The sequence below is a fragment of the Lithobates pipiens genome, unplaced genomic scaffold (assembly GCF_037356315.1).
Source record: "Lithobates pipiens isolate NorthernLeopardFrog02 unplaced genomic scaffold, aLitPip1_a1.2 Scaffold_16, whole genome shotgun sequence".
NCBI classification, from domain to species: Eukaryota; Metazoa; Chordata; class Amphibia; order Anura; family Ranidae; genus Lithobates; species Lithobates pipiens.
Window position 1 is genome coordinate 160,693,454 of NW_027507748.1, and position 26,733 is coordinate 160,720,186.

The following is a 26,733-nucleotide window of genomic DNA, read 5'->3' on the forward strand; positions in this document are numbered from 1 at the left end:
TCCAGCAACATTAAGACTGACTTGATATGATATATTGATATAATTGATTGTAAGACCTTAGAACTGCCCGAACTCTGAGGTTATGGACATGACACTTGCCAGGGATGAGGAAGTGCCTCCTAAGAATAGCAACATATCATCAGCGTAGAGCAGTGATTCTCAACCAGGGTTCCGTGGAACCCTAAGGTTCCTCCAGAGGTTGCTAGGGGTTCCTTCAGCATTGGGCAATTTCTGCCTCTCAGATAAGTTCCCACTGATACCATTGATCTTTTTAACTATCTGTAAGGAGGTAATTCTTCCCAATGACCACAAGTGTAAGAAGTGTAAGGGCCATTCTTCCCACTCACCATCACACTAATGTATCATGAGTTGTCGATTTAAATTTTTTAGCAGGGGTTCCCTGAGACCAGAGAACTATTTCAAGGGTTCCTCTGTGTTGAAAAGTTTGCGAAAGGCTGGCGTAAAGCATAATTTTCTCATGTAGCTTGCCATACTGAAACCCAGTGATATGCAAACTATTACATACTAAAGTGGCCAGGGGTTCAATCTCTATGGCAAAGAGCAGGGGCGACAGGGAGCAGCCCTGCCTGGTTCCCCTGCCCAGTGTGAAAGCTGGTGACCCTCTATCAGATACCCTAATCGCCACTTGTGGCAAACTGGAGACGTACCCAAACAATGAAGCGAGCACCGAATACATTTCTTTATTTTAACCAGGTAATTCTTCAAATAGTATGCTTCCTGTCCTGGGATGGCTATGATTAAAGCAGTTGAAAGTTATTTTTTTTCTAAAATAATAAACATGTTATACTTACCTGCTCTGTACAATCATATTGCATAGAGCAGCTCCGAATCTTGTCTTGTCAGGAATCCCACCAGGGGTCAAGGTTCCTCTTCTGCATGTACCACAGTAGGAAGCCGCTTCCTATGGTGGGGCACCTGCACGTTTGATCCTGAGACAGGCTGTGTGCATCCATTGACACACACTAATATAAAAGAAAAATAATGTGGCGCTTATTCAGTGCTAATAAACAATAACTAAATAAATCTAATATAAAGTGCAATATGCAAGGCAGAAAATCTTCATAAAAAATGTTCATATAAAATATGTGCAAATAAGCAATAACATCAGAATAAATTACTTTAATAAAAATGTGCAAATAATCTTTGAAGATAAGGCTAGGTTCACACTGCTGTGATGCGGGAACGCTGCAAATCTACTGCGGGTTCCTGCATCGCATGCCTCCCGGCGGCAGTTCACACTGCCCTATGCGAACTGCTGGGAGTGTCAATTAAAAGTTAATGACACCTCCAAATCAGTTCGCATATCGCAGTGCGATCTGCAAACTCGAACAGGAATCGAATCGCATGGTGTGAACAGCCATGCAATCCGATTCTGCTGCGGACCAAAAAAAGGGTCCTGTACGAGTTTGGGCCAGATGCATGGCGAATTCAGCCATACTATCTGTATGGCTGAAATCGCATCGCACAGATATTGCATGTGATTTGCACTGCAGTGCGGTGCGAATCACATCTGATCTCGGACATCGCAGCAGTGTGAACCTAGCCTAAAGTGCAAAATACGCCAAAGTGGTGATAAGTGCAAAAAATCGTGTCCAATCAAGGATAACAGATAAACAGTTCATAAGATAAAGTGCTTGTGCAAGGAAACGAAAAAAAAAAAACAAGATTTGTTTAGTTATTGTTGTTTATTAGCACTGAGTAAACACCACATTATTTTTCTTTTATATTTATTTATAGTGTGGGAAAACCTTACTATGTTGGCAGCTATTCATTAGTCCCCTCTTTTTTTCATTATTAGCTTGCGCATTAGTATCCTCATTTTACATTGACACACACGGCTCTTGGCTCGGCCCCGTCGCCCACTCTCAGCTCACTAGATTTGACAGACAGCGGCAGGATCCAATGGCTCCCGCTGCTCTCACCTAAGCTTGTGAGAGAAAAACCAAAACAAATGCAGGCACCACATCTAAGGACTAATAAGCTGAAATATATTACATTTATGTTCTTGGGTTTAGTTATGTTTTAAAAGCATGTTTTATGTTTTAGTTTATTACTAATGTACCGCCGGCTCCTGAAGAGCACGTGCTATGTGTTTTTCAAATTTAAGGTTACACCTGAACTACAGTTTGGTTTGGGTACAATTGTCTAAATTTGGACTTCAGCATCAGTCTGACTGGACTATGAGATGTTCAGCCTGACCACAGGGGGCACTGTCTCTTTTGGCAGGCATGGAACTATGGTCTGGTTGGGTGCTTATGTTACTCTTTCTCTGAGCCTGCCCAGTGGGAGTGGCGCTCTTGCTGTGCTTTCTGGGAGAGGGTATTTAAGATGCAGATGTCACATGGTTCGGGGTTCCAGTCCAGAATGATGTACTGACCTCATGGTCCTGGTCCTCCTGACCAGCCCCAAGGAAGGCTATGGCCTGGGGTGCGGATCCACCCGATCTTGTTTTCTCGGGGCTGGCTAGCCCGAGGCAAGGAAACTAAAGGAGGATTCTGAGGTGTTTGGGTGCTGTCTCCTGTTTGGAAGAGACCCAGTGACTTCATGCTATCCAGGGGAGGACTCTTCAGAAGAAGGCTACATATGGGTTGGTTTCTAAGCAAGAGCCTGGAGGAGCTGAAGTACCCAAGAGAATCCGGTCTCGTGGATATCGCCATCACACGAGTGTTCTACAAGTTTAGTTTTCCTATGTGTTCTACAACAACATCTGTGGCAGAGATTTGTTCCTGAGTAAGCACCTTGTTGGCTGCTAGGCCTTGTGAGAGAGGGACTGTCAAACTTGAGTGAACATCCAGTTGCGAATGGCTATTCTCTGGATGCAGTCAAAGTAAGCAAGTTCTTCAACAATGACTTTGACACTAGGAGTACCTGAATTTCCTTTCCAACCCTCTGATCCCATTTTATGAGACTGTTCATTGTCTACGTTTTTTGCAAATAAATCCATTTAAGTGGATCTGTCGTCTGTCTCACAAGTTACTGGGCCATCTACCATGGGACACCCCTAGACATGAAGTGAGGAGAAAGAAGGTAACGGTAAGCCCAATCTAACCAGCAGCTCCTTCTGGGGTTAGTGTTACATTAAAATGGACTAGGGTTGTAAAGTGCACCACATCAATAGATTGCAATCTATCTATAAACTGTGTGTAGGGCACCTTAACCACTTGCGGACCAGCCGCCACAGTTTTATTTCGGCAGGTTGGTTCCACTGCGCGAAATCACGTTATTGTACGTGATCTCCCGTGGCTTGGATAGCAGGGCCGCAAGCTCCGTGAGTCCAACCGCAGGTCCCGCGGACTTGATGTCCACGGGGCTACACGCGATCATCTCATGGAGCCTAGTGACACTGTCACTGATCACAGCTCCCTGTAATTGGGAGCAGTGATCAGTGTTGTGTCACACACAGCCCCTCCCCCCCCCCCCACAGTTAGAATCACTCCCTAGGACAAACTTAACCCCTGCAGTGCCCCCTCCTGGTTAACCCCTTCACTGGCAGTCACATTTTTAATTGCACTGATCACTGTATAAATGTGAATGGTCCCAATATCATGCAAAAAGTGTCCAATCTGTTTGCCATAATGTCGCAGTCACGATAAAAATCGCTGATCGCCACCATTACTAGTAAAGAAAAAATATTAATAAAAATGCCATAAAACTATCCCCTATTTTGTAGACACTATAACTTTTGCGCAAACCAATCAATAAACGCTTATTGTGACTTTTTTTTTACCAAAGATATGTAGAAGAATACGTATCGGCCTAAACTGAGGAAAAAATATTTTTTTATATATTTTTGGAGATTATTTATTATAGCAAAATGTAAAAAAAAACTTGTTTTTTTCAAAATTGTCGCATTTGTTTGTTTATAGTGCAAAAAATAAAAGGTGGTAAGGGTGGTGGAGGTAAGAGGTGATCAAACACCACCAAAAGAAAGCTCTATTTGTGGGGAAAAAGGGACGTCAATTTTGTTTGGAGTCACGTCGCACGACCACGCAATTTTCAGTTAAAACGACGCTGTGCCGAATCGCAAAAAGCGCTCTGGTCTTTGGCCAGCCAAATGCTCCGGGGCTGAAGTGGTTAAAGCAGGCCTGACATAAAAATGCAATAGTCTAGTGATAGGTATTTCCACACCCAACCCCAGATTTAACCAAAAAGAAAAATAGAAGAAAAAAGTCAAAGAATACTTACAACGCAACTTTTTGGCACACTTTCCTCCTGATAAAGTTGGAGATCCCATATGCTGTGAGAATTCTGGGCACATGGTTGCAATGCATTATATTAATATAAACTCCCTCTTGGGATTTAAAAAAACTGACATTCAGAAGGTGATAACCTCCTGAATGCCTGGCTCTAAGACTGGATTCACACCTATGCATTTTTTGTGCTTTTTGCATTTTGCACTACAGTCCATTTATCATGGTTTCCTCTGGAACATGTTCTGTAGTGCAAATCTGCAAAATGCAAAAAGCACTAAAAATGCATAGGTGTGAATCCAGCCTAACACCCTCTGAAAAGCAATCCACTACAGAATGCTTTTCAGAGCGTGTTAAACACGACTTCCCATCTGAAAGAACCCTTATTGTATCACAGAAAGTAAGATCTGAAAACTTATGGCGCCTGCTATGTGATAATTAGCTTAGTTTAGTAAATGGTTATTTTATATTCTGTTTATAAAGTACCTGTTTTTTTTTCTAGAACAGGTATTTTACAAACAGAATATAAAAAAGTAATTTGATGAGTGGAGCTTTCGCAGGCTCATTTCTATTCCTTGTTTAATATATCCTAAAATTGCCATAAATCAACGTGAAAGCATTCTGACAGCTGCAGGGTATGTTTCTTCCATTGCAAGCCAAAAGAGACCCCGTTAACCCCACATGTATATCTGATGGACCTCTGAACGGTTCCCATCGCTTAGGATGAATTCAGTTTTCCATGGAATAAACAAATTTTATTATATTTCAGAATATTTTGACTAGTATATAAAATAATGCTTTACTGGATTTATTAGAGTAATGGAGACCTGTTCTATACATAGCATTCAGCATGTCCACCCTTGTTATATCATTAATAAATCACCAGAAAATGCACACAGTATCATCACTCATTTTTATGGAGATTTAGGGCTTGAACACACACAATGGGAGTTATTTCTTGCTAAAATGTCTCTGTAGATAAACACTGTAAATATCGCTGTTTAAATGTTTTACAAAGCTTATTAAAGTATTATTTTCGTATATCTGTCAGATAAGTTCCCATTATATCTCTTTACAGGAAGTCATTAGTGCTCGTTAAGACAGGAATCACACCGCATTCCCGTTTAAATCACATGTGATTCTTTGCAGTGTGATTTGAGCCCATGCATAATTAAAAAAAAAAACTCACACAAATCAGTGCCGCAGCCATTGGCTGCATCAGCTGATCGAATACTGGTTTTCCAGAAGGACCCCCTGCCAGTGCCTGCGGTGGCCGGCTTTGTTCCAGGAGCAATCTTTGCTGAGGGGGAGGCCACCGATTCATGGCTACCCCCTCGCAATCGCTCCAGATGAAGGGGCTTCTTCCTCTGCCAGCGAACTGTAAACACAGATCAGAGGAAGTGATGTCATCTCTCCTCGCGCTTCCTTTTTCATTCGGGAGCCGTGAAGAGAGTACCTGAAAAGTGAGTTGCACCAACAGCACACTAACACCAGTACACATAGGCACACAAATCACCCCCCGATAACCTCCTGCACCCCCAGTCACAGTGTCACCGATTGCAGTGTTAATTTTTTTACTGATCACTGCATTTGGTGTCAATTGTGACTTTAAAAAGTGTTAGGGAAGTTATTGGAAGGCCCCTTTAGGTCTAGGGTACCCCCCTAACCCCCCTAATAAATAATATCCCCTTGATCGCCCCCCCAGTTAACCCTTTCACCCCCTGTCGCCAGTGTCACTAAGCAATCTTTTTTCTGATCGTCGTATTAGTGTCACGTGTGATGCTAGGTAGCCAGTTCGTTATTTAGGTTCACCGTCAGCTTTTTATAGCGTCAGGTACCACCATATACTACCTAATAAAAGTTTTAATCCCCTGATTGCCCCCTAGTTAACCCTTTCAACCCCTCTCACCAGTGATCACTGTATAAGTGTTACGGGTGACACTGGTTAGTTAGTTTGTCTTTTATAGCGTCAGGGCAACCACCGTTTATTACCCAATAAAGTTTTAACCCCCTAAACGCCCAGCGGGTGATATCAGTTTTAGGGTCAGCCAGGGTCTGCGGCGCCCCAGGCAGCGTCAGATTAGTACCAGCAGCGCTAACATCCACACACGCAGCATACACCTCCCTTAGTGGTATAATATCTGAACAGATCAATATCTGATCTGATCACAACTATACTAGCATCCCCAGCAGTTCAGGGTTCCCAAAAATGCAGTGTTAGCGGGATCAGCCCAGATACCTGCTAGCACCTGCATTTTGCTCCCCAGCTCACCCAAGTGCAGTATTGATCAATCACTGCCACTTACAAAACACTAAACACATAACTGCAGCATTCACAGAGTCAGGCCTGATCCATGCGATCGCTAATGCCGCATACACACGACCAGACTTTCCGTCAAACTAGGTCCGACGGTCTTCCCGACTGACTTTTCAGCGGAGTTCCGATGAACTTCCAAACAAACAGACTTGGCCACACACAAAAGGACTAAGTCCATTCGAAAGTCCATTCATTTTGAACGTGATGACGTAAGACGGGACTAAAAAAGGAAGTTCAATAGCCAGTAGCCAATAGCTTCCGTTGCGTCATATTTGGTCCGTCGAACAAGCATACAGATGAATGGTTTTCTCGATAGGAATTGAGTCCATCGGACAAATTTGAAACATGTTCTATTTCTAGGTCTATCGAATTTTTAAAATGAAAAACGATCAGATTAGCCCACACACGATTGAATTGTCCGACGGACTGATTCCGTCAGACCTAGTCTGCCGGAAAGTCCGGTCGTGTGTACACAGCATTACAGTTTTTTTGGTAGCATTTGATACAGTTGCTGACAGCCTAGAACCTTTTTTACCTTTGAGTCTAATTAGTGTAACCTGTGTAACAGTAAATATAGAGCCCAAAATGGCAAATTGAAGGTACACTAGTGAAGAGGCCTACACGTTTCTGAGCATGACAGATAGTGAGGAGGAAGTCACTCATCTGTCAGATTCAGGGTCAGAATACAATCCTATAGAAGACAGCGGCTCCATGACAGATAGCTCTGACGATGGATTTGTGGTCCCTGTGAAGGTCAGGTGTACCAAACCCTGATCTTCTTCTGCTGTTGTTGAGGTGCAAGAACCACAGGGCTCTAGTTCGGAGCAGAGAAGTACTAGTGCCGCTCATTCTTCTGGTGAACTGAAAAAAAAAAAGCACCCCTATCCCCCCTGCTCTCACGCAAAGGCGAACGCAAGCGTCGGTCTGGTGTCATATGTCAACAGCAATTGCACCATGCATGTGAGGTATCACCCCAAAGGTCAGATCATCGGCAGTCATTTTAACAGTAGACTTCCTCTGTAAATCTAAAGTGGTAACCTGTAAGGGCATTTAAAGGCTTTTAAAAATGTTTGTGCGCAATTTTAAAGCATGTCGTGTTTGGTATCCATGTACTCAGCCTAAGATCATCTTTTTTATTTCATCAAACATTTGGACAATATATTGTGTTTTAGTGCATTAAAATTAAAAAAGTGTGTTTTTTCCCAAAAAAATGTGTTCGAGAAAAATCGCTGTGCAAATACTGTGTGGGGGGAAAAATGAAACACCCACAATTTTTAGGGTCTTTGCATTAAAAAATATATATAATGTTTGGTGGTTCAAAGTAATTTTCCTGCAAAAAAAATATTTTTTCATGTAAACAAAAAGTGTCAGAAAAGGTTTTGTCTTCAAGTGGTTAGAAGAGTGGGTGATGTGTGACATAGGCTTCTAAATGTTGTGCATAAAATGCCAGGACAGTTCAAAACCCCCCAAAATGACCCCATTTTGGAAAGTAGACACCCCAAGCTATTTGCTGAGAGGCATTTCGAGTCCATGGAATATTTTATTTTATAAGTTGCGGGAAAAAGACACATTTTTTTTGTCACTAAATGATATATTGCTCAAACATGCCATGGGCATATCTGAAATTACACCCCAAAATACATTCTGTTGCTTCTCATGAGTATGGGGATACCACATGTGTGAGACTTTTTGGGAGCCTAGCCGTGTATGGGATCCTGAAAACCAAGCACCACCGCCTTCAGGCTTTCTAAATTTCACTCCTCACTGCCTATCACAGTTTTGGAGGCCATGGAATGCCCAGATGGCACAACCCCTCCCCCCCAAATTACCACATTTTGGAAAGTAGACATTTTGGTGTGTATTTTGCAGATCTCGCTTTTTGACACAAAGTTTTGAAAATTGAAAAAAAAAAAAAAAAAAAAAAGTTTTTCTTTTTTTCCTTCATTTTCAAAAACAAATGAGAGCTGCAAAATACTCCTCTCAGCAAATAGCTTGGGGTGTCTACTTTCCAAAATGGGGTCATTTGGGGGGGGTTGTGCTATCTTTGCATTTTATGGCCTTTGAAACTGTGATAGTGAAATCAAAAATTTACGCCCTTAGAAATCCTGAAGGCAGTGCTTGGTTTTCGGGGGCCCTGTAAAAAAGCTCCCAAAAAGTCCCACACGCGTGTAATTCCACATATGCCCATGGCATGTGTGAGCAATATATCATTTAGTGACAACTTTGTGTAAAAAGTTTGTAATATTCCCGCAACTTGTGGCAAAATATAAAATATTCCATGGACTCAACATGCCTCTCAGCAAATAGCTTGGGGTATCTACTTTCCAAAGTGGGGTCACAGTTTGGCAGATGGTGAAAAAACTAGCCATGTTTATCTAGCCTCTCGCAGGACACCTTGTCCCCACCTTGCCCAAAAGGGATGTAGGGGTCTGCAGGGGGGAACTTATCAGAATCTGAAAGCCTCTTTTGGAATAAGGGGGCCCCCGGATATTCATTCCCCTATGTGAATGGGTATAAAGTACATAGTTTTCCTTGTTATTCATTAATTTAAACAAAGTGAAATAGTAAATAAAAACACACACTATTGAAAAAGTCCTTTTTGAAAAAAAACAAGTTTCCCTGATTTAAATCTAACATCAATCATGTCATCCAACAATGTAGATCCATGCCAATTACCAACTGAGATTGTTGACCCATTTACAGGCCAACCCTCTCCTCCCATTGCAAATGACAGACCCCCAGCTGGCCGCTGAATGTAAACAAACAAGCTGGAAAAAATGGCTGACGTCATTCACCAAATATGATCATAATGGCAAATGTCTCCAAACAGAGATTTGCGATTTACAACAGGTGTAGTGACTGGCTAATATTTTCAGGCACGGCAGGTTATCATGCAGCGGATTATCTTGATTGACATGGATCTACAGTACGTCACTGGACAACATGATTGACAATGGATTCACATCAAAAGGTGTTTTTTTACACACATAGATAGATATATAAAGACTTTTTTTGGCGTGGATTTATTAACATATTTACAATTTAATTGTGAATAGGTAACAAGGCAGGGAAGAAACCTAGGGGCTGTTATTCCAAAGGGGGGCTTTTAGATTTCAATAAGCCCCCTCACAATCTACCACATCCCTTTTGGGGAATAGAATCTGGGGATAAAGCCCCTGTCATCATTAACGTGGGGACAGTGTACCTTTCAAGAGAGGAAGGCTATGCTATTTCCAACCCCTCCACCCCGCTTGCAAGGTACCCTCCCAATGTTGAGGGCATGTGGCCTGGTATGGTTCAGTAGAGGAGTTAAGTGCTCCCCCCTTTGTTGGCCATCCAGGCTGCATGCCCTAATAGGGGCCTTTTGTGAATTTTTGAGGAAACGCTGCTAAATGACAAATACCTGGCCACTGTACAGTATATAAAATAAAAATAATTAAATAATAATTAAAGCAATACATTGTACTTATCCACAAAGTCATGTTTAGGTTTAAAGGGGTTGTAAAGGTTAATAAAAAAAAAAAAAATCAAATACTTACCTCCTCTGTGCAAGGGTTTACCACCTCTTCGGGGGTCGCCCAGCGGCGCTTCTGGCTCCTCCTCACATTGAGTGCCCACTTGGAGACCCTCATTCCAAGGGAGCACCCATGCAGGCACGCTCCTGAGTCCTACTGCTGTGTCCATTGACACAGACAGCAGGACTCGGCCCTGTCCCCAGGCTCCTGATTCACTGGATTTAATTGACAGCAGCTAGAGTCAATGGCGGCTTCTGCTATCAATCTATCCAATAAGGAACCGAGACAGTGGCTGGAGCTGCTGGACTCATTCTCGTCGCTGGAAAGATCAGGTTCAGGTAAGTAAAAGGAGGGCTCTGGGGGCGGGGTGCATGGAATGCATTAAGGTGAAAACCTTGAGGGTTTACTACCCTTTTAAGGTATCCCCAGTGTCCACTGGACTGCCTTAAAAGACCCTCATCCTGCTGAAAGGTATTTAAAAGCATGGTTTTGCATCGGTACATGTCCCCATGACAGTGCCTAACTACCCATGTCCCTTTTTGGAACAAAAGAACTTAATAGGGTTCAGTTCTATGACATGTCAAATCACATGTCAAATCGCAGCCTGTTTCTGGCAACGGCATAGTCCGTATTGGGGAAATGACGACTTTGCAGCGTGGCACCGATTTCCAGCACTACTTTTGGTGACTTTGGGGGTAATTTCAATAGACATCTGCGCATGAACCACACATGTCTTTCAAATCGCCCACGAACTTGCAATGAAATGCAGGGTTTAAGTCTGGGCTCTGACTAGGCCATGCAAGGACATTTACCACTGTGTGGTCATTTTTGCTGTGTGCTTTGGTTCATTATCATGTTGGCAAAGTTGAGTCGTGACTGCACATGACCTTTCTTGAGGAGTGGCATGCACACAATGACCACTCTCTTGTCATAAATTCCTGCAACTGCTTCAGAGTTGCTGTAGACCTCTTGGTAGCCTCTTTGACCAGTTTCCTTCTGGCTCTATCATCCAGTTTGGAGCAATGTCCTGATCTAGGGAAGGCTTGTGTTGTTTGAAATACCTTCTACTTTTTAATAATAGACTCCACTGTGCTTCTAGGCATTAATAAAGACTTTGAATTTTTTATGTATCCATCTCCTGACTTGTGCCTGTCCACAACATTATCCCGTAGATCTTTTGACAGTGCCTTGCCTCCCACAGTTGACTGTTTGGTTCAGTTGCACTACCAAGGACTGAAATGCTACAGGAAAGTTGTTTTCATGCTGAGCTAATCAAAATGACCACAGCTGATCACAGTTGAAAGTCAAATGGGTTTGTGTGCCATTGAGAAGGTGAGTAGCTACACCTAATTGAGTTTACAAATCATTTTTTAGGAGGGGGGTGATCCTTTTTCCAACGCAGTGATTCTGTTTTTTTTTTTTTTCTGACATGTTGGTGTCATATCTTTCACCTGGATGTTATAAGGAGTTGCGCTTTGGGCCCTATTATTGTCTTTACATGAGCATACTGGGTGAAAGAGACTAAGGAGGTTAACGAAAGGTAATTTGATACTGTGGAGGCTAGATATCCTTTGATAGGTACTGGCATCTGGTGAGTGCAGCTCCAGATGCACTTCATGCACTTCTTTTGTAGCACTTTCTTCACTTTAACTTACTACTGTATTTTTTATTATGGATTTATGGACTTTTCAATGAACTTTATATGAGTTATATTTATTTATGTTTATTTTTATGAGGGTTATATATTCACTTATGTGTATAATTGTTTAGGTACATATTTATTGCACATCAGCACTTTGGTTGAGGATTCAGTTATATGTACACTTGCACTTTATCCTTTTTTTGCATTGGGTTTTGATGCCTGTGTATGGTGTTTATGTCTGTTTTGCTAAGATATTTTGGATTTTTTTTGTTGTTTTTGCCTTTGCACATTTATCTGATGTATGAGACACAGTATAATTAGCGGTGCCAATTCCACTTGGTGGTTGGTATCTGTGGAGACAGCAGCTTTTAGCTACTTTTAATTGTCCATAGCACGGAACCATTTATTTATTATCTTAATGGCTTTGTGAAGGTGAGTAGCTACACCTGATTGAGTTTACAAATCATTTTTAGGAGCAGGTGATCCTTTTTCCAACTCAGTGATTCTGTTTAAAAAAAAAAAAATTATGACATGTTGGTGATATATCTTTCACCTAGATGTTATAAGTAGCACTTAGTAAATACAGCTGGATAAAACAAAAACTGTGTCTGTGTTCATTGCAGTCTGCAAAGCAACTGACTGTATGTAAATCAGAAGGTGAATGAAAAATGAATAATTAGCCAGAATATCACCTAGTAGCGCTCAAAAAATAGTTAAAGTTACACATATTAATAGTGAAAACATATTAACCCCACAATCATATAAACTCATATGTGCATAGTCAGTGATGACTCAATAAAGATAAACTCTACTAGAGTATAACTGTGGAAAAAAATAAATAGATATAGAGTCCATAAAATGAAATCCAGAATGCAGAAAAGTTTTTCTTTTATGTGCAAATTCAGTGTCCGTATAACACAAAGCCTTCACCACACCATTGGTGTTCGTGACCCCCCTCGTATGAAGCACTCACCAGCTGTACTGCTCAGCACTCTCGTGTTGAGCCACAAAGCGTTTAAAGATCTTATGAGTGATGTTGTTCAATATCCAGCAATCACTTACAGTATGATTCCCTTCAGATATCAATAGATTTTCATCTCAAAGTACCTCAAGAAGAAAAAAAAAGACTTTCCATAGTGTAACACTGTAAAAATCCTTTTTAATTTTAATAAAAATCCATCATTATTACACTCACATGAACCAAACTTGAATGAAAGCACTTCAAAACATTCCACTCCTCAACAACAGCTTTCTTTCCTCAGAGGCATCGGTAAGCACAATAGGCACTGGCAGGGTTATCACTATGAACACTGTCTCTATTAATGATTGCTGTATGGTACCTGACAGCAGGACATCAAGTTTAAAGTCAGCGCCAAAAAATTCCGTCCAGTCCTCTCTCCTGTGTCTCTTCCTCTCTCTGCCTCAGCTGTGCTCCTTAGTGTGTCACAGAATAGTTGCCGAATAGCCACGCCCCCGACATGTTTCGTCACAAGACTTCCTCATGGGATTGGCTATCCAGCTCTCAGGTCTATCCTTTTATTCAAATTGTCAGGCAACCATCCCATAATACCCCGGGAGTCTCCACCTCCACCCTAGACTCAGATTGGGCGGCGGCGCCATACGGCGAATCACTCTCCGCCCAGTTCAGTCCCATCTGCCTCCCCCACGTGGGTCACATCCCCACACGCATTTACACGAACTTACTGTTAAATAGCCCGCCGATCGCATCTACGATGATCGCGTCTTCCAGCGCATGCGCAGAGTTCCGGAACCACCCATCACATCCTCACCCTGCTCAGCACTTCCGCCAGTACTCTACATGACGTACGTGATCAGCGTCTCCATTGCGCATGCGCGGAACTGCCGAACCACCCACTACACCCATACTCCAGACCATCTTAATCAACTGCGCAGGCACAAACCTTCACAGTACAATAATTCACCCAGCGCACCCAAACGGAGCTCCTAGCCTCCTCCCCACCAACGTGACAGGCCATTCAAGTACGATCACCATTCGTCAACAGGGGAAAAAAGGCAGGCACACTCCCATGCACGAACAACCAATGGGGCCAATGACACACCGCAGCCATACATAAGCGAACACTGTGCATCTTCCTCCCCTCTAGTCGTGCCCTACACAAATGCATTCCCCAAACACATCAAGGCAATACACAGAACCATCCCCCAAACATTGGTCAGGTTGAGAGCTGTGTATCAATGCATTGATTATGGGTCAATGTGCCACCCCCCAGAGCGTACGTGGAGCGAATATTAAATATTTCTACACGTGCCGATCAGACCCTGGATATTCAAACCGCACTCTAAAAAAATTCTTTAAACATAAAAAAAAAATTTTTCATTATTATTATAAAAGCAATGGGATGGCAAATATTGAACGAGAGGGTAAGTGGAAGTAACCACAAACTCACCTCCACTTGCTCCCCCCATTTCATCTTACACATATTTCAAAGCGCAATATCCAAAAGTCTTATGTCGATTCCCCTAACTACCATAACCCTGTGTCACCAATGCCTGAGAGTTTACATCTGCATGAATAATTCCATTATTTCCTCATATCTCAGAGGCTATACATCATCCACCACAAATCAAATTTACTCCCAAGGCATATACTACAAACATAGTTACAACTATAGAGTTAATAGCATTTATGTGGGTTAGCTTCCTCAAGCACATCTAATAATTTGTACATTATGAGTGTACATATAAAAGTACCAAAAATCAAAGTGGGCGCAACCATCTAGCTCCACAACTCAGTCTCTTACTCGAAAAACTATAAAATATATAATATAAACTAAAATAAAGAATAAAACATAAAAAATAAATAAATAAAAACAAAAACGACAACCGATTGAAGAAACAGATGAACTTTGTCATAGGTATCCTAAATCACACCCTCAATTTGCTCATAATATACATTTTTATATCCAAGGTGTCTACAATTACGTGTGTGTATATCCCCCAAACTTACTCATGTAAAATAGAATATACACGAGGGGGACCTCTCCCCCCAAAGTATACACCCCATTAATAATGGCTGTTATACACACAGAAAGAGAAGAATCTCGTCACTGTTAAATGGATATCAAGAGTTATTAATGAAGCTATTGACATCTAATACAATATTCATCCCCAATGATGTCAAGCTTCTCATCAAAAATATCCATTTCGTTTCCCTTTGGGACAAGTCCCTAATTCAGTTTGAACCCATCCAAGACGGATGGACATGATCTATGCCACAGAACTGCAAAAGGCTTGGGTCCTGTTGGTGACATTCTTTGAAATGCATAGATACACTATGATATTTATATCCCTTACGTATATTGGCCAGATGTTCTGAAATTCGAATCCTCAGCAGCCTCTTGGTACGTCCCACATAAAAGAGGTTGCAGGGACACCATAGCAAATATACGACATATGATATATTACAAGTCATAAATTCCTCTAGCTTGAAATGGGAGAATCTTTCAAGCTAGAGGAATTTATGACTTGTAATATATCATATGTCGTATATTTGCTATGGTGTCCCTGCAACCTCTTTTATGTGGGACGTACCAAGAGGCTGCTGAGGATTCGAATTTCAGAACATCTGACCAATATACGTAAGGGATATAAATATCATAGTGTATCTATGCATTTCAAAGAATGTCACCAACAGGACCCAAGCCTTTTGCAGTTCTGTGGCATAGATCATGTCCATCCATCTTGGATGGGTTCAAACCGAATTAGGGACTTGTCCCAAAGGGAAACGAAATGGATATTTTTGATGAGAAGCTTGACACCATTGGGGATGAATATTGAATTAGATGTCAATAGCTTCATTAATAACTCTTGATATCCATTTAATAGTGACGAGATTCTTCTCTTTCTGTGTGTATAACAGCCATTATTAATGGGGTGTATACTTTGGGTGGAGAGGTCCCCCTCGTGTATATTCTATTTTACATGAGTAAGTTTGGGGGATATACACACACGTAATTGTAGACACCTTGGATATAAAAATGTATATTATGAGCAAATTGAGGGTGTGATTTAGGATACCTATGACAAAGTTCATCTGTTTCTTCAATCGGTTGTCGTTTTTGTTTTTATTTATTTATTTTTTATGTTTTATTCTTTATTTTAGTTTATATTATATATTTTATAGTTTTTCGAGTAAGAGACTGAGTTGTGGAGCTAGATGGTTGCTCCCACTTAGATTTTTGGTACTTTTATATGTACACTCATAATGTACAAATTATTAGATGTGTTTGAGGAAGCTAACCCACATAAATGCTATTAACTCTCTAGTTGTAACTATGTTTGTAGTATATGCCTTGGGAGTAAATTTGATTTGTGGTGGATGATGTATAGCCTCTGAGATATGAGGAAATAATGGAATTATTCATGCAGATGTAAACTCTCAGGCATTGGTGACACAGGGTTATGGTAGTTGGGGGAATCGACATAAGACTTTTGGATATTGCGCTTTGAAATATGTGTAAGATGAAATGGGGGAAGCAAGTGGAGGTGAGTTTGTGGTTACTTCCACTTACCCTCTCGTTCAATATTTGCCATCCCATTGCTTTTATAATAATAATGAAAAAAATTTTTTTTATGTTTAAAGAATTTTTTTAGAGTGCGGTTTGAATATCCAGGGTCTGATCGGCACGTGTAGAAATATTTAATATTCGCTCCACGTACGCTCTGGGGGGTGGCACATTGACCCATAATCAATGCATTGATACACAGCTCTCAACCTGACCAATGTTTGGGGGATGGTTCTGTGTATTGCCTTGATGTGTTTGGGGAATGCATTTGTGTAGGGCACGACTAGAGGGGAGGAAGATGCACAGTGTTCGCTTATGTATGGCTGCGGTGTGTCATTGGCCCCATTGGTTGTTCGTGCATGGGAGTGTGCCTGCCTTTTTTCCCCTGTTGACGAATGGTGATCGTACTTGAATGGCCTGTCACGTTGGTGGGGAGGAGGCTAGGAGCTCCGTTTGGGTGCGCTGGGTGAATTATTGTACTGTGAAGGTTTGTGCCTGCGCAGTTGATGAAGATGGTCTGGAGTATGGGTATAGTGGGTGGTTCGGCAGTTCCGCGCATGCGCAATGGAGACGCTGATCACGTACGTCATGTAGAGTACTGGCGGAAGTGCTGAGCAGGGTGAGGATGTGATGGGTGGTTCCGGAACTCTGCGCATGCGCTGGAAGACGCGATCATCGTAGATGCGATCGGCGGGCTATTTAACAGTAAGTTCGTGTAAATGCGTGTGGGGATGTGACCCACGTGGGGGAGGCAGATGGGACTGAACTGGGCGGAGAGTGATTCGCCGTACGGCGCCGCCGCCCAATCTGAGTCTAGGGTGGAGGTGGAGACTCCCGGGGTATTATGGGATGGTTGCCTGACAATTTGAATAAAAGGATAGACCTGAGAGCTGGATAGCCAATCCCATGAGGAAGTCTTGTGACGAAACATGTCGGGGGCGTGGCTATTCGGCAACTATTCTGTGACACACTAAGGAGCACAGCTGAGGCAGAGAGAGGAAGAGACACAGGAGAGAGGACTGGACGGAATTTTTTGGTGCTGACTTTAAACTTGATGTCCTGCTGTCTGGTACCATACAGCAATCATTAATAGAGACAGTGTTCATAGTGATAACCCTGCCAGTGCCTATTGTGCTTACCGATGCCTCTGAGGAAAGAAAGCTGTTGTTGAGGAGTGGAATGTTTTGAAGTGCTTTCATTCAAGTTTGGTTCATGTGAGTGTAATAATGATGGATTTTTATTAAAATTAAAAAGGATTTTTACAGTGTTACACTATGGAAAGTCTTTTTTTTTCTTCTTGAGGTACTTTGAGATGAAAATCTATTGATATCTGAAGGGAATCATACTGTAAGTGATTGCTGGATATTGAACAACATCACTCATAAGATCTTTAAACGCTTTGTGGCTCAACACGAGAGTGCTGAGCAGTACAGCTGGTGAGTGCTTCATACGAGGGGGGTCACGAACACCAATGGTGTGGTGAAGGCTTTGTGTTATACGGACACTGAATTTGCACATAAAAGAAAAACTTTTCTGCATTCTGGATTTCATTTTATGGACTCTATATCTATTTATTTTTTTCCACAGTTATACTCTAGTAGAGTTTATCTTTATTGAGTCATCACTGACTATGCACATATGAGTTTATATGATTGTGGGGTTAATATGTTTTCACTATTAATATGTGTAACTTTAACTATTTTTTGAGCGCTACTAGGTGATATTCTGGCTAATTATTCATTTATTTATTTCGTTTTTATTCACATTCTGATTTACATATTTGCATTTTTAAGTAGCAGCTGGAGGAGGGTGTATTTAGCGCTGTGATGATACACTAGGTTGGCGATTTGTTTAAGTGTGTATCCTGATTTTTAAAGCAACTGACTGTCATTATTTTAAAGGGGGTGAGTCTTTTCAATACCCACTGTAGTCACTGCTCAGCTAGAAAGTTTCCTCCCGGACTTTTAAAACAAAAGTTGATTGAAAAATGGACCTTTGTCAAGCCTGGTAGTGTAGACATGGCCACTCACTAGCTCTCTATTGCAGCCTTAAAGTAAAACTAAAGGCAATACTTTTTTTTATTAATTTTAGATAGAGCAAGGGAGGGTTATAACCTCTGTCTGCTTTTTGCTCTCTTTACTTCTCTTCACTTCCTGTCCCATAGCCAAAACAGGAAGTAAGGGGATCCCTTGTTGACACCAGAACTAGTGTCCCCATTAGAAGATTTCCTCTGTATTCTGTTCTGATGGCAGCGCAAAATTGTAGCTTTTCCTTTACTTTTGCCGATAACAATAAACAGGACAATAATGAGAGGGTGAATCTCCATAACGGGGACACAGACAGCAATACAAACCTGACAGGTGTTCTAATCCCTCTGCAATTTAGCCAAAACTAAAAAAAATGTGTTCCCCAAATAAGCCCTAGGTAAAGTCATTGTAGGTCTTATTTTCAGGGTAGGGCTTATTTTCAGGGGAAACCGGGTAGGGCTTATTTGGGGGGTAGGGCTTATATTGCAGTCATCACCGACAATCATGCTAGGTCTTATTTTCGGGGAAACATGATATCTGTGGAGGGCTGAATTTGGGAGGTGAATAGTTTGGATAATATCTATCACTTTGCATGAAACAAGACATTGCATTGTTATTGGTATACTTTTTTTCTCTGACTGTTTAGATGATAATTTGCAGCTCAATGTGTAAACTACCACCGCTGTGCTGATTTACTATGTACTAACTCGATTATTGGACATCTGTTCACTCCAAACAGCCAAATGGGTTAGGAGGAAATGCTTACCTCACCTTAAACCAATTAGTTGTTTGGTGATAAAATGTGTTCTTTGGTGTGAAGATGTTTTTATAAGCAGCCCGTAAAAATAATGCAGATGTCTTACTGAGAATGAAGGGGTGAGAATCAGTCTTTTTTATTATCTATATAAATATATGTAAACCCAATCAGTAAAATCTCATATAAGCTTCAGCATGATAATATAATGTTAAAAGCCATTTTCAATATTTTGAAATCTGCAGCTTTCATTAAAACAATACCTGGTGATTCTGCCATATTGTAATAAGGTGACAACACTCTGTCCCTGTCTCCTACCCGTGCACACCCTGTCACATGGACTTCCAATGTAATCTAGAACTGGCTGTTTAAACACACATTACGCAGACATGACCCAATGTTGTCACCATCAAGAAACCCACAGAGAAATGTTATGCAGCCATCACTGAAGTGCCTGTATTCAGATAGAAAGTGGCTGCAAAGGGTCTGCAGAAGATTGGCGCCACTAGGATGCAACAAAGGATAAAAAAAGGTCAAAATAAATATTTTATTTAAAACAATTACATGGCAGGTGTTTATGATTTACAGTGCTTTAGTAAACACACATTTCAATAATTTAGAGTTTATAGACAGAGAAGTTGAGGTATGGTCGAACTAAGGGGTGGGCCCACATCCCAATAGCATAGATCAAGTTGGAAAAATGTCCCCTTTAACGGGACTTTAATGGCCCTAGTGATTGAAAAATCAATCACAATATACAATAAACAAATTATATAGAAAGAAAAAGGGCCTTGGACTTCGCCATGTTATTAGATCACGGCAGTCCAGGACCCATGAGTATAGTATAGTCATTGCTATGCCATGCTGACCTCTGTTGTTCAGCCACCAATCTTGTTTACATGTATACATTCATACTTTTATATTTGTTGTAATAAATAAAATGATATATTCTTCTACAACTTTTTCTTTCTATTTCTTGTTTATTGTATATTGTGATTGATTTCTCAATCACTAGGACGATTAAAGTCCTGTTAAGGGGGACATTTTTCCACTTGATCTAATTTAGAGTTTACATCTATTTTAATATTAGGGACGTGCTACTGCTATTTTGTTAATTTTGCCACAGAAAAATAAAATAAAGCAAAAACTCAGTTTTTCGCACTTGTTACCACACTCCTATGCTTCTATAGAGAGCAGTGCTAAAAAACAGTTTCAAATCAATTTGTAATATAGTCTTTAACTTTTAGAACATTCATGGCCACCTCAAAGTGACCACATACATTATAATCTGGTAACACGGTCTCTTTTGGATTTACCAAGAATTAAGGATTTTTGGATATAAACTATGTAGTGTAAGAGAATACCTAAATACCATACTGAATTTCTGTACAGGTGTACCCTCACATTACCGTATATACTCGAGTATAAGCCGAGATTTTCAGCCTCTTTTTTGAGGCTGAAAGTGCCCCCCTCGGCTTATACTCGAGTCATCGCTGTCTGACTGCTCGATCAGCGTATCGAGCAGACAGACAGCGGCCATTCTAACATTCAAACGCCGCGCCTCCGCCTCCGCCTTCGCCTGTGATAGGCGGAACACTGAATTTCTCAGCAGCCTGTGTTCCGCCTATCACGGACATCGTCTCATCCTCGTACTACGGACGAGGATGAGACGATGTCCGTGATAGGCGGAACACAGGCTGCTGGGAAATTGAGTGTTCCGCCTATCACGGACATCCGATAGGCGGAACACTCAATTTCCCAGCAGTCAGTGGGAAATTGAGTGTTCCGCCTATCACCGACGGAGGCGCGGCTTTTGAATCCTAGAATGGCCGCCGACGAAGAGCTGAAGGACGGAGGCTCGGCTCGGGACGGGACGGGCCGGGCCGGGACGGGACGCAGGCTGGACGGGACGCAGGCTGGACGGGACGCAGGCTGGACGGACACAGGCTGGACGGACACAGGCAGGCTGGACACAGGTAGGCTGCACGGACACACACACACACACACACACACACACACACACACACACACACACACACACGGATGCATGGACACACACACACACACACACACGGATGCATGGACACACACACACACACACACACACACGGATGCATGGACACACACACACACACACACGGATGGATGGACACACACACAGGGATGGATGGACCCACAGGGATGGACGGACACACAGGGATGGACAGGCATGTCTCACCCTCGGCTTATACACGAGTCAATAATTTTTTCCAGTTTTTTGGGGGTAAATTGGGGGCCTCGGCTTATATTCGGGTCGGCCTATACTCGAGTATATACGGTACATGGTTTTTAAATCTAAAGGAGACGTTATTGTCACAATGTGATGTGTTTGGGTAACTTTAGACATGACATTAAACTGCATCAGTGATGTGTTGTCCAAATAGAAGCTTCTTTGAAATTTTCCTCAATTACCTATAATTTTAACTGCTTGCTAGAACTTACATTGCACCTACTGCTCATCATTAATTTCAGATATTTCACGAAAGTCAGCAATCAAGTACTATATATATATATATACATATATATATATATATATATATATATATATATATATATATATATATATATATATATATCATTTAACAAAACCACATTTATAAAATAAAATATAACATGCTTATTATCATAATAGATTTTTTATAAATGTTCATTATTATAATGTCATTGTTTATAATGTTATATTTCGTAGTCGTAGACTGTATAAACTACACATATGTAAGATGTTCCTCCTAGGTTTAAATCAAGCATTCAGGTTTGTATGAATATGCAAGGAACATGTACTCTAAGATAGGATTTCTCAATTATGATTCCGTGGAATCCTGTGGTTCTTCCAGAGATTGGTAGAGGTTCCTTGGGCAATGAAAAGTTTCTAACACCAAGTAATCACTGGTCAGCAATCTCGACCTCACCATTAACATAACAGGTCTTTCTCTCATTAGTCACCAATGTATGGGACCATTACATCGACTACCAATTTAAGAATGCACTTTTCCATTGACCACCAGTGTAAGGGGCACTACAATTTTCACTTTTTTTTTTTCTGGCCATTATTATTATTTGTTCCATTTCAGGATTTTTGCTTTACTTTTTTTTTTTTTTATAGAGCATTTGCTCAGGGTGTCAAGTATATTAGATACACACATTTTTTATTTATTTTTTCTGTATTTACAGCTTATTGACCACACAAATGTGAAGTGAGCAAGAGATGTAATCATTTAACAGGGGTTCCCGGAGACATTAATATTACTTCAATAGTTCACCTGTATTAAAGAGGGTGAGAAAGACTGTTCAAAGGTATATATTTCTATAAAAGTGTGTGTGTGTGTGTGTTTCTATCTATCTATCTAGATAGATAGATAGATAGATAGATAGATAGATAGATAGATAGATAGATAGATAGATATAGAGAGAGATAGATAGATAGATATAGATATATCTATCTCTATACATATATATTTACTTTATATAATCACATACAGAAATAAGCATCAGATGTATGCTGTTTTTTTTTCGTTTTCTTGTTTTTTTCTTTAGGTGTGGTACATTGAAATAAATCCTGCTTGCAGGTTACACATGTAAAACTCATGCAAAGCATACTAAATACGCACCATGTTGAAAACCCACTCTATGAAAAATGTAGGACTGAATGCATAGTAAACATAATACATTTTACAAAATGAGAGTATCAAAATTTTCAGAGAATTTCCATTTTTCATATACGGTCCATTTACCTGTATCTTCCCTGTTATACTTTAAGGTATATTTACCCATCATTCGTATTTAGCATAATTACAACACTTTGAGTCCAATGAAAGCCAGATCATAGTATAGTGTCTGTTAACAAGGTACTCACCTAGTAGCAGCAGAAGTGCTAGGACTCCTGTGATGCAAATGAAGATGACCAGGGCTATTTTAATGACTTTACTGGCAGAACTTTTCTTGTCTGACTTTGCATTGCCCATGTCTTGTTCTTCCATAGACTGCTTGTGCTGGGAGGGGGAAAATAAGCCTGTGGACAAAATTCTTTCCTCTTTAATGTTCTTCCAGAGGGTTTTAATCAGAAACCCATGTTCTAAATGAGCTGTCTGCGTTTATGTCTTGTTGATACAGTACACATCTTTGCAAGTTTTCAGTCATCAGACTGCCTATCTCCTCCTTCTTCACGGGGGGGGGGGGGGGGGGGGGGAGTAGAGGCACAATGAAAAGTATAAGGGCTTTCCCTATTCCTCCTCTCCTACAAAAAAAAAATACACATGGCTCACCGGCTGGAACTTGCCAAAATGAGTGACTAGTTCATATTTAGAAAACCTCAGTGGTTTACAGAGGATGGAACTGTGCTACGCTGCACTGCTGAAGTTTCACATTATCCACATGTTGCTGGCTGGATGGGTGTAATACTGTTCAGCTGGGTGGGTGTATAGAATTTGTGACATGCACTACTCGTAACCCTGCGCTCAATGAGATTTCATAAACTTCGCTAAACTTGGTACAGTTAAGCTCATTCTTATCTGCAGTTGTTAAGCTTCCAGGGTTGTGTTTGCCAAAATATAACACTATCCATCATTAAACTTCTCTCGTACCTTTTGATATCTTTCAAAATAAAGTTTAAAAAAAGTTCAGTGGCTTCTTATGCCAATGATGTCATCGTTCAGATTACTAACTTAAATATTTAACTGAAATATTTAGCAAATTTGTTTTTACTTAGAGGGTTAGTTCTCCAAAAGTTGCATAAAAAAAGCCCAAAATATTGATTTGCTCCAGATTGAGCAAATAATAAAAGTATTGTGGAAAAAAAAAAAAAAAAAAAAAAAAAATATATATATATATATATATATATATATATATATATATATATATATATATATATATATATATATAGCGCCGGCTCCTGAAGAGCACACGCTATGTGTTTAAAATTCCTAAAACTACAGTTGGGTTTTAGGGTCTATTATACCAAATTATGATTTCAGTATCAGTCTAGCTGGATTGCACTGGGTTCTGCTTGGCCACAGGTGGCGCTGTTACTACTGGCAAGTGTGAGAACGCAGTTTAGCTAGGCGCATTGAGTGCCATTCTTTCTCAGAACCAGCCCAGTGGGAGTGTCATCTTGCTGTGCATTCTGGGAGAGGGTACTTAAGGTACTGATATTACCTGCTTCTGGGTTCTGGTCCTGAAGATCTTTCTTTCTGTTTGGTCCTGGTCCTCCTAACCAGCGCCCATGGCCCTCATGGCCTGGGGTGTGGATCCATCCAATTCCGAGTCTCAGGGCTGGATAGCCCGAGGCAAAATAACTGGAAGGAGGATTCAAAGGTGGTCCGGTGCCATCTCATCTGTGGAAAGGCCCAGCAACTGGAGAAGCAACCAGGGTAGGACTCTTCGGGAGAAGGCCACTGAAGTCTGGCTTCTCAGAAAGAGCCTGGACGCTCAGTTGAAAGACACCAAGTGAATCTACACTCATACGGTATCGCCGGACCGGCTGCGAGATACTGGTACCGTATGATAGCTCTCTAAATTTAACTACATCCTTCAGTTATATTCAAGTCTGTGTCAGAGACTTTATTCACAAGTGTTCTACATCCAAGTCTGTGGCAGAGACTTTATTCACAAGTGTTCTACATTCAAGTCTGTGGCAGAGACTTTGTTCAAGTGTTCTATATGCAAGTCTGTGGCAGAGGCTTTGCTTTATTCAAACACTCGGCTGCTAGCCATCCCAGCTCCATTATAACCCGATCCAATCCTAGCTCTATCCATTCCCCCAATCCTATCCTGGCTCCATCCACCCCCCTGATCCTATTCCAGCTCCATCTACTCCCCTGATCACATCCCAGCTCCATCCAACACCCCATCCCAGCTCCATTCATTCCCCTGATTCCAACCCGGCTCCATCCATTTACTTAATTCAATCCTGGCTCCATCCATTCCCCAGATCCCATCCCGGCTCCATCTATTCCCCAGATTCCATCCGGCTACATCCATTTCCTTAATTCAATCCTGGCTCCATTCATTCCCCGGATTCCTCCCGGCTCCATTCATTTCCCTGATTCAGTCCCGATTCCATCCCAGCTCCATCCATCCTGCGATCCCATCTCAGCTCCATCCACCCCCATTCCCATCCCTGCTCCATCCACCCCTCCATCCCACCCCAGCTCCATCCATCCTCCAATCCTATCCCTGCTCCATCCACCATCCCTGATCCCATCCCAGCTCCATCCATCCCCCATCCCATCCCAGCTCCATCCATCCTCCCGATCCTATCCCCAGCTCCATCCACAACCCAATCTAATCCTGGCTCTATCCATTCCCCAATCCCATCACAGCGCCATGCACCCCCAATCCTATTCCAGCTCCATCCACCCCCCTGATCATATCCTCGCTCCATCCAACACCCCATCCCAGCTCCATCCATTCCCCTTATTCCATCCCAGCTCCATCCATTTCCTTAATTTCATTCCAGCTCCATCCATTCCCCTAATTCAATCCCGGCTCCATCCATTTCCCTAATTCTATCCTGGCTCCATCCATTTCCCTAATTCTATTCTGCCTCCATCCTCTCCCCTGATCCCACCCTGGCTCCATCCATCCCCCCAATCCTATTCCAGCTCCATCCACCCCCCTGATCACATCCTGGCTCAATCCACCACCCCATCCCAGCTCCATCCATTCCCCAGAATCCATCCCAGCTCCATCAATTCCCCAGATTCCATGCCAGCTCCATTCATTCCCCAGATTCCATCCCGGCTCCATCCATTCACCAGATTCCATCCTGGTTCCAGTCATTCCCCTGATTCAGTCCCGACTCTATTCAATCCCCTGATTCCATCCCGGCTTCATTCATTCCACTGATTACATCCCAGCTCTATCCATTCCCCAGGGGGATGACACCATGTTTTACAGCACCAGGTGACACCACTGGTAGCTCCTGCAGGATTTTGCTTCTAATCCCCTTGTGAAGGCTTCCATTTGTGGATGGACATGTTTTGGTTACACAACCTATCACATTGCTATAATCTTTTTATATGGACTATATACTGAAGGACTTATGAAAAAATGGTTGAGGAACCAATCATCTGAGCTTCCATTATTTCTTATGGGGAAATTCACTTTGATATGCAAGTGCTTTGGATTAAAAGCATGTTTCCGGAACGCATTATGCTCGCAATCCAAGGTTTTACTCATATAAAGCAAGATCCAGCACCATCAGGCATCTAATAAGATACAATACTAAATTTCCAACACATAAGTAATTCATGCTACATACATAATAACTTCCCACTGTAAAAAGAATATGGTATACAGAAATACAAATATTACTAAACACTAGTGTGATAGATCATTACTATTCCAAATATAGCAATGCCTAAATATTCCTGTGAGAAACTTGTGACAAATTCCATCACACCAACAATACTGTGTATTCACTTAATATACATAGCAGTCCATAAAAGTCTTTATTTTTTTTTTTCAATTAGTATGTCTACCACATGCTCAGAAAAACGCTTGATCCTTCACCATTGTGTACTAACCCTTATAATGCAAATTGTTCACCAAATTTATATGACCTCTTATTTCTAAGATGGTCAAAAAATGCCTGTTAGTAAGGTCAATCACCACCAGCACCCCTTTGCTTTCAACTTTTTATCCTTTATCCTCCAGTCCTCAGCTCAGTATCAAAGATAGAAAA

The 26,733-nt window shown here is 41.4% G+C and overlaps 1 protein-coding gene and 1 long non-coding RNA gene across 2 annotated transcripts in view; one reads left to right on the forward strand and one right to left on the reverse strand.

Annotated features, from left to right (window-relative positions):
- PHEX (phosphate regulating endopeptidase X-linked) overlaps window positions 1-23,191 on the reverse strand; it is a 331,765-nt gene extending 308,574 nt beyond the window's left edge. The window contains exon 1 of the mRNA XM_077480708.1: window positions 22,906-23,191. Coding sequence (XP_077336834.1) covers window positions 22,906-23,029 — 124 coding nt within the window. The 5' untranslated portion in view covers window positions 23,030-23,191. The remainder of the gene's footprint in view (window positions 1-22,905) is intronic.
- The window catches only part of LOC143982203 (uncharacterized), a 144,162-nt gene continuing 138,185 nt past the window's right edge, over window positions 20,757-26,733 (forward strand). Inside the window, exon 1 of the long non-coding RNA XR_013274416.1 lies at window positions 20,757-20,989. This is a non-coding gene — a long non-coding RNA (uncharacterized LOC143982203). The remainder of the gene's footprint in view (window positions 20,990-26,733) is intronic.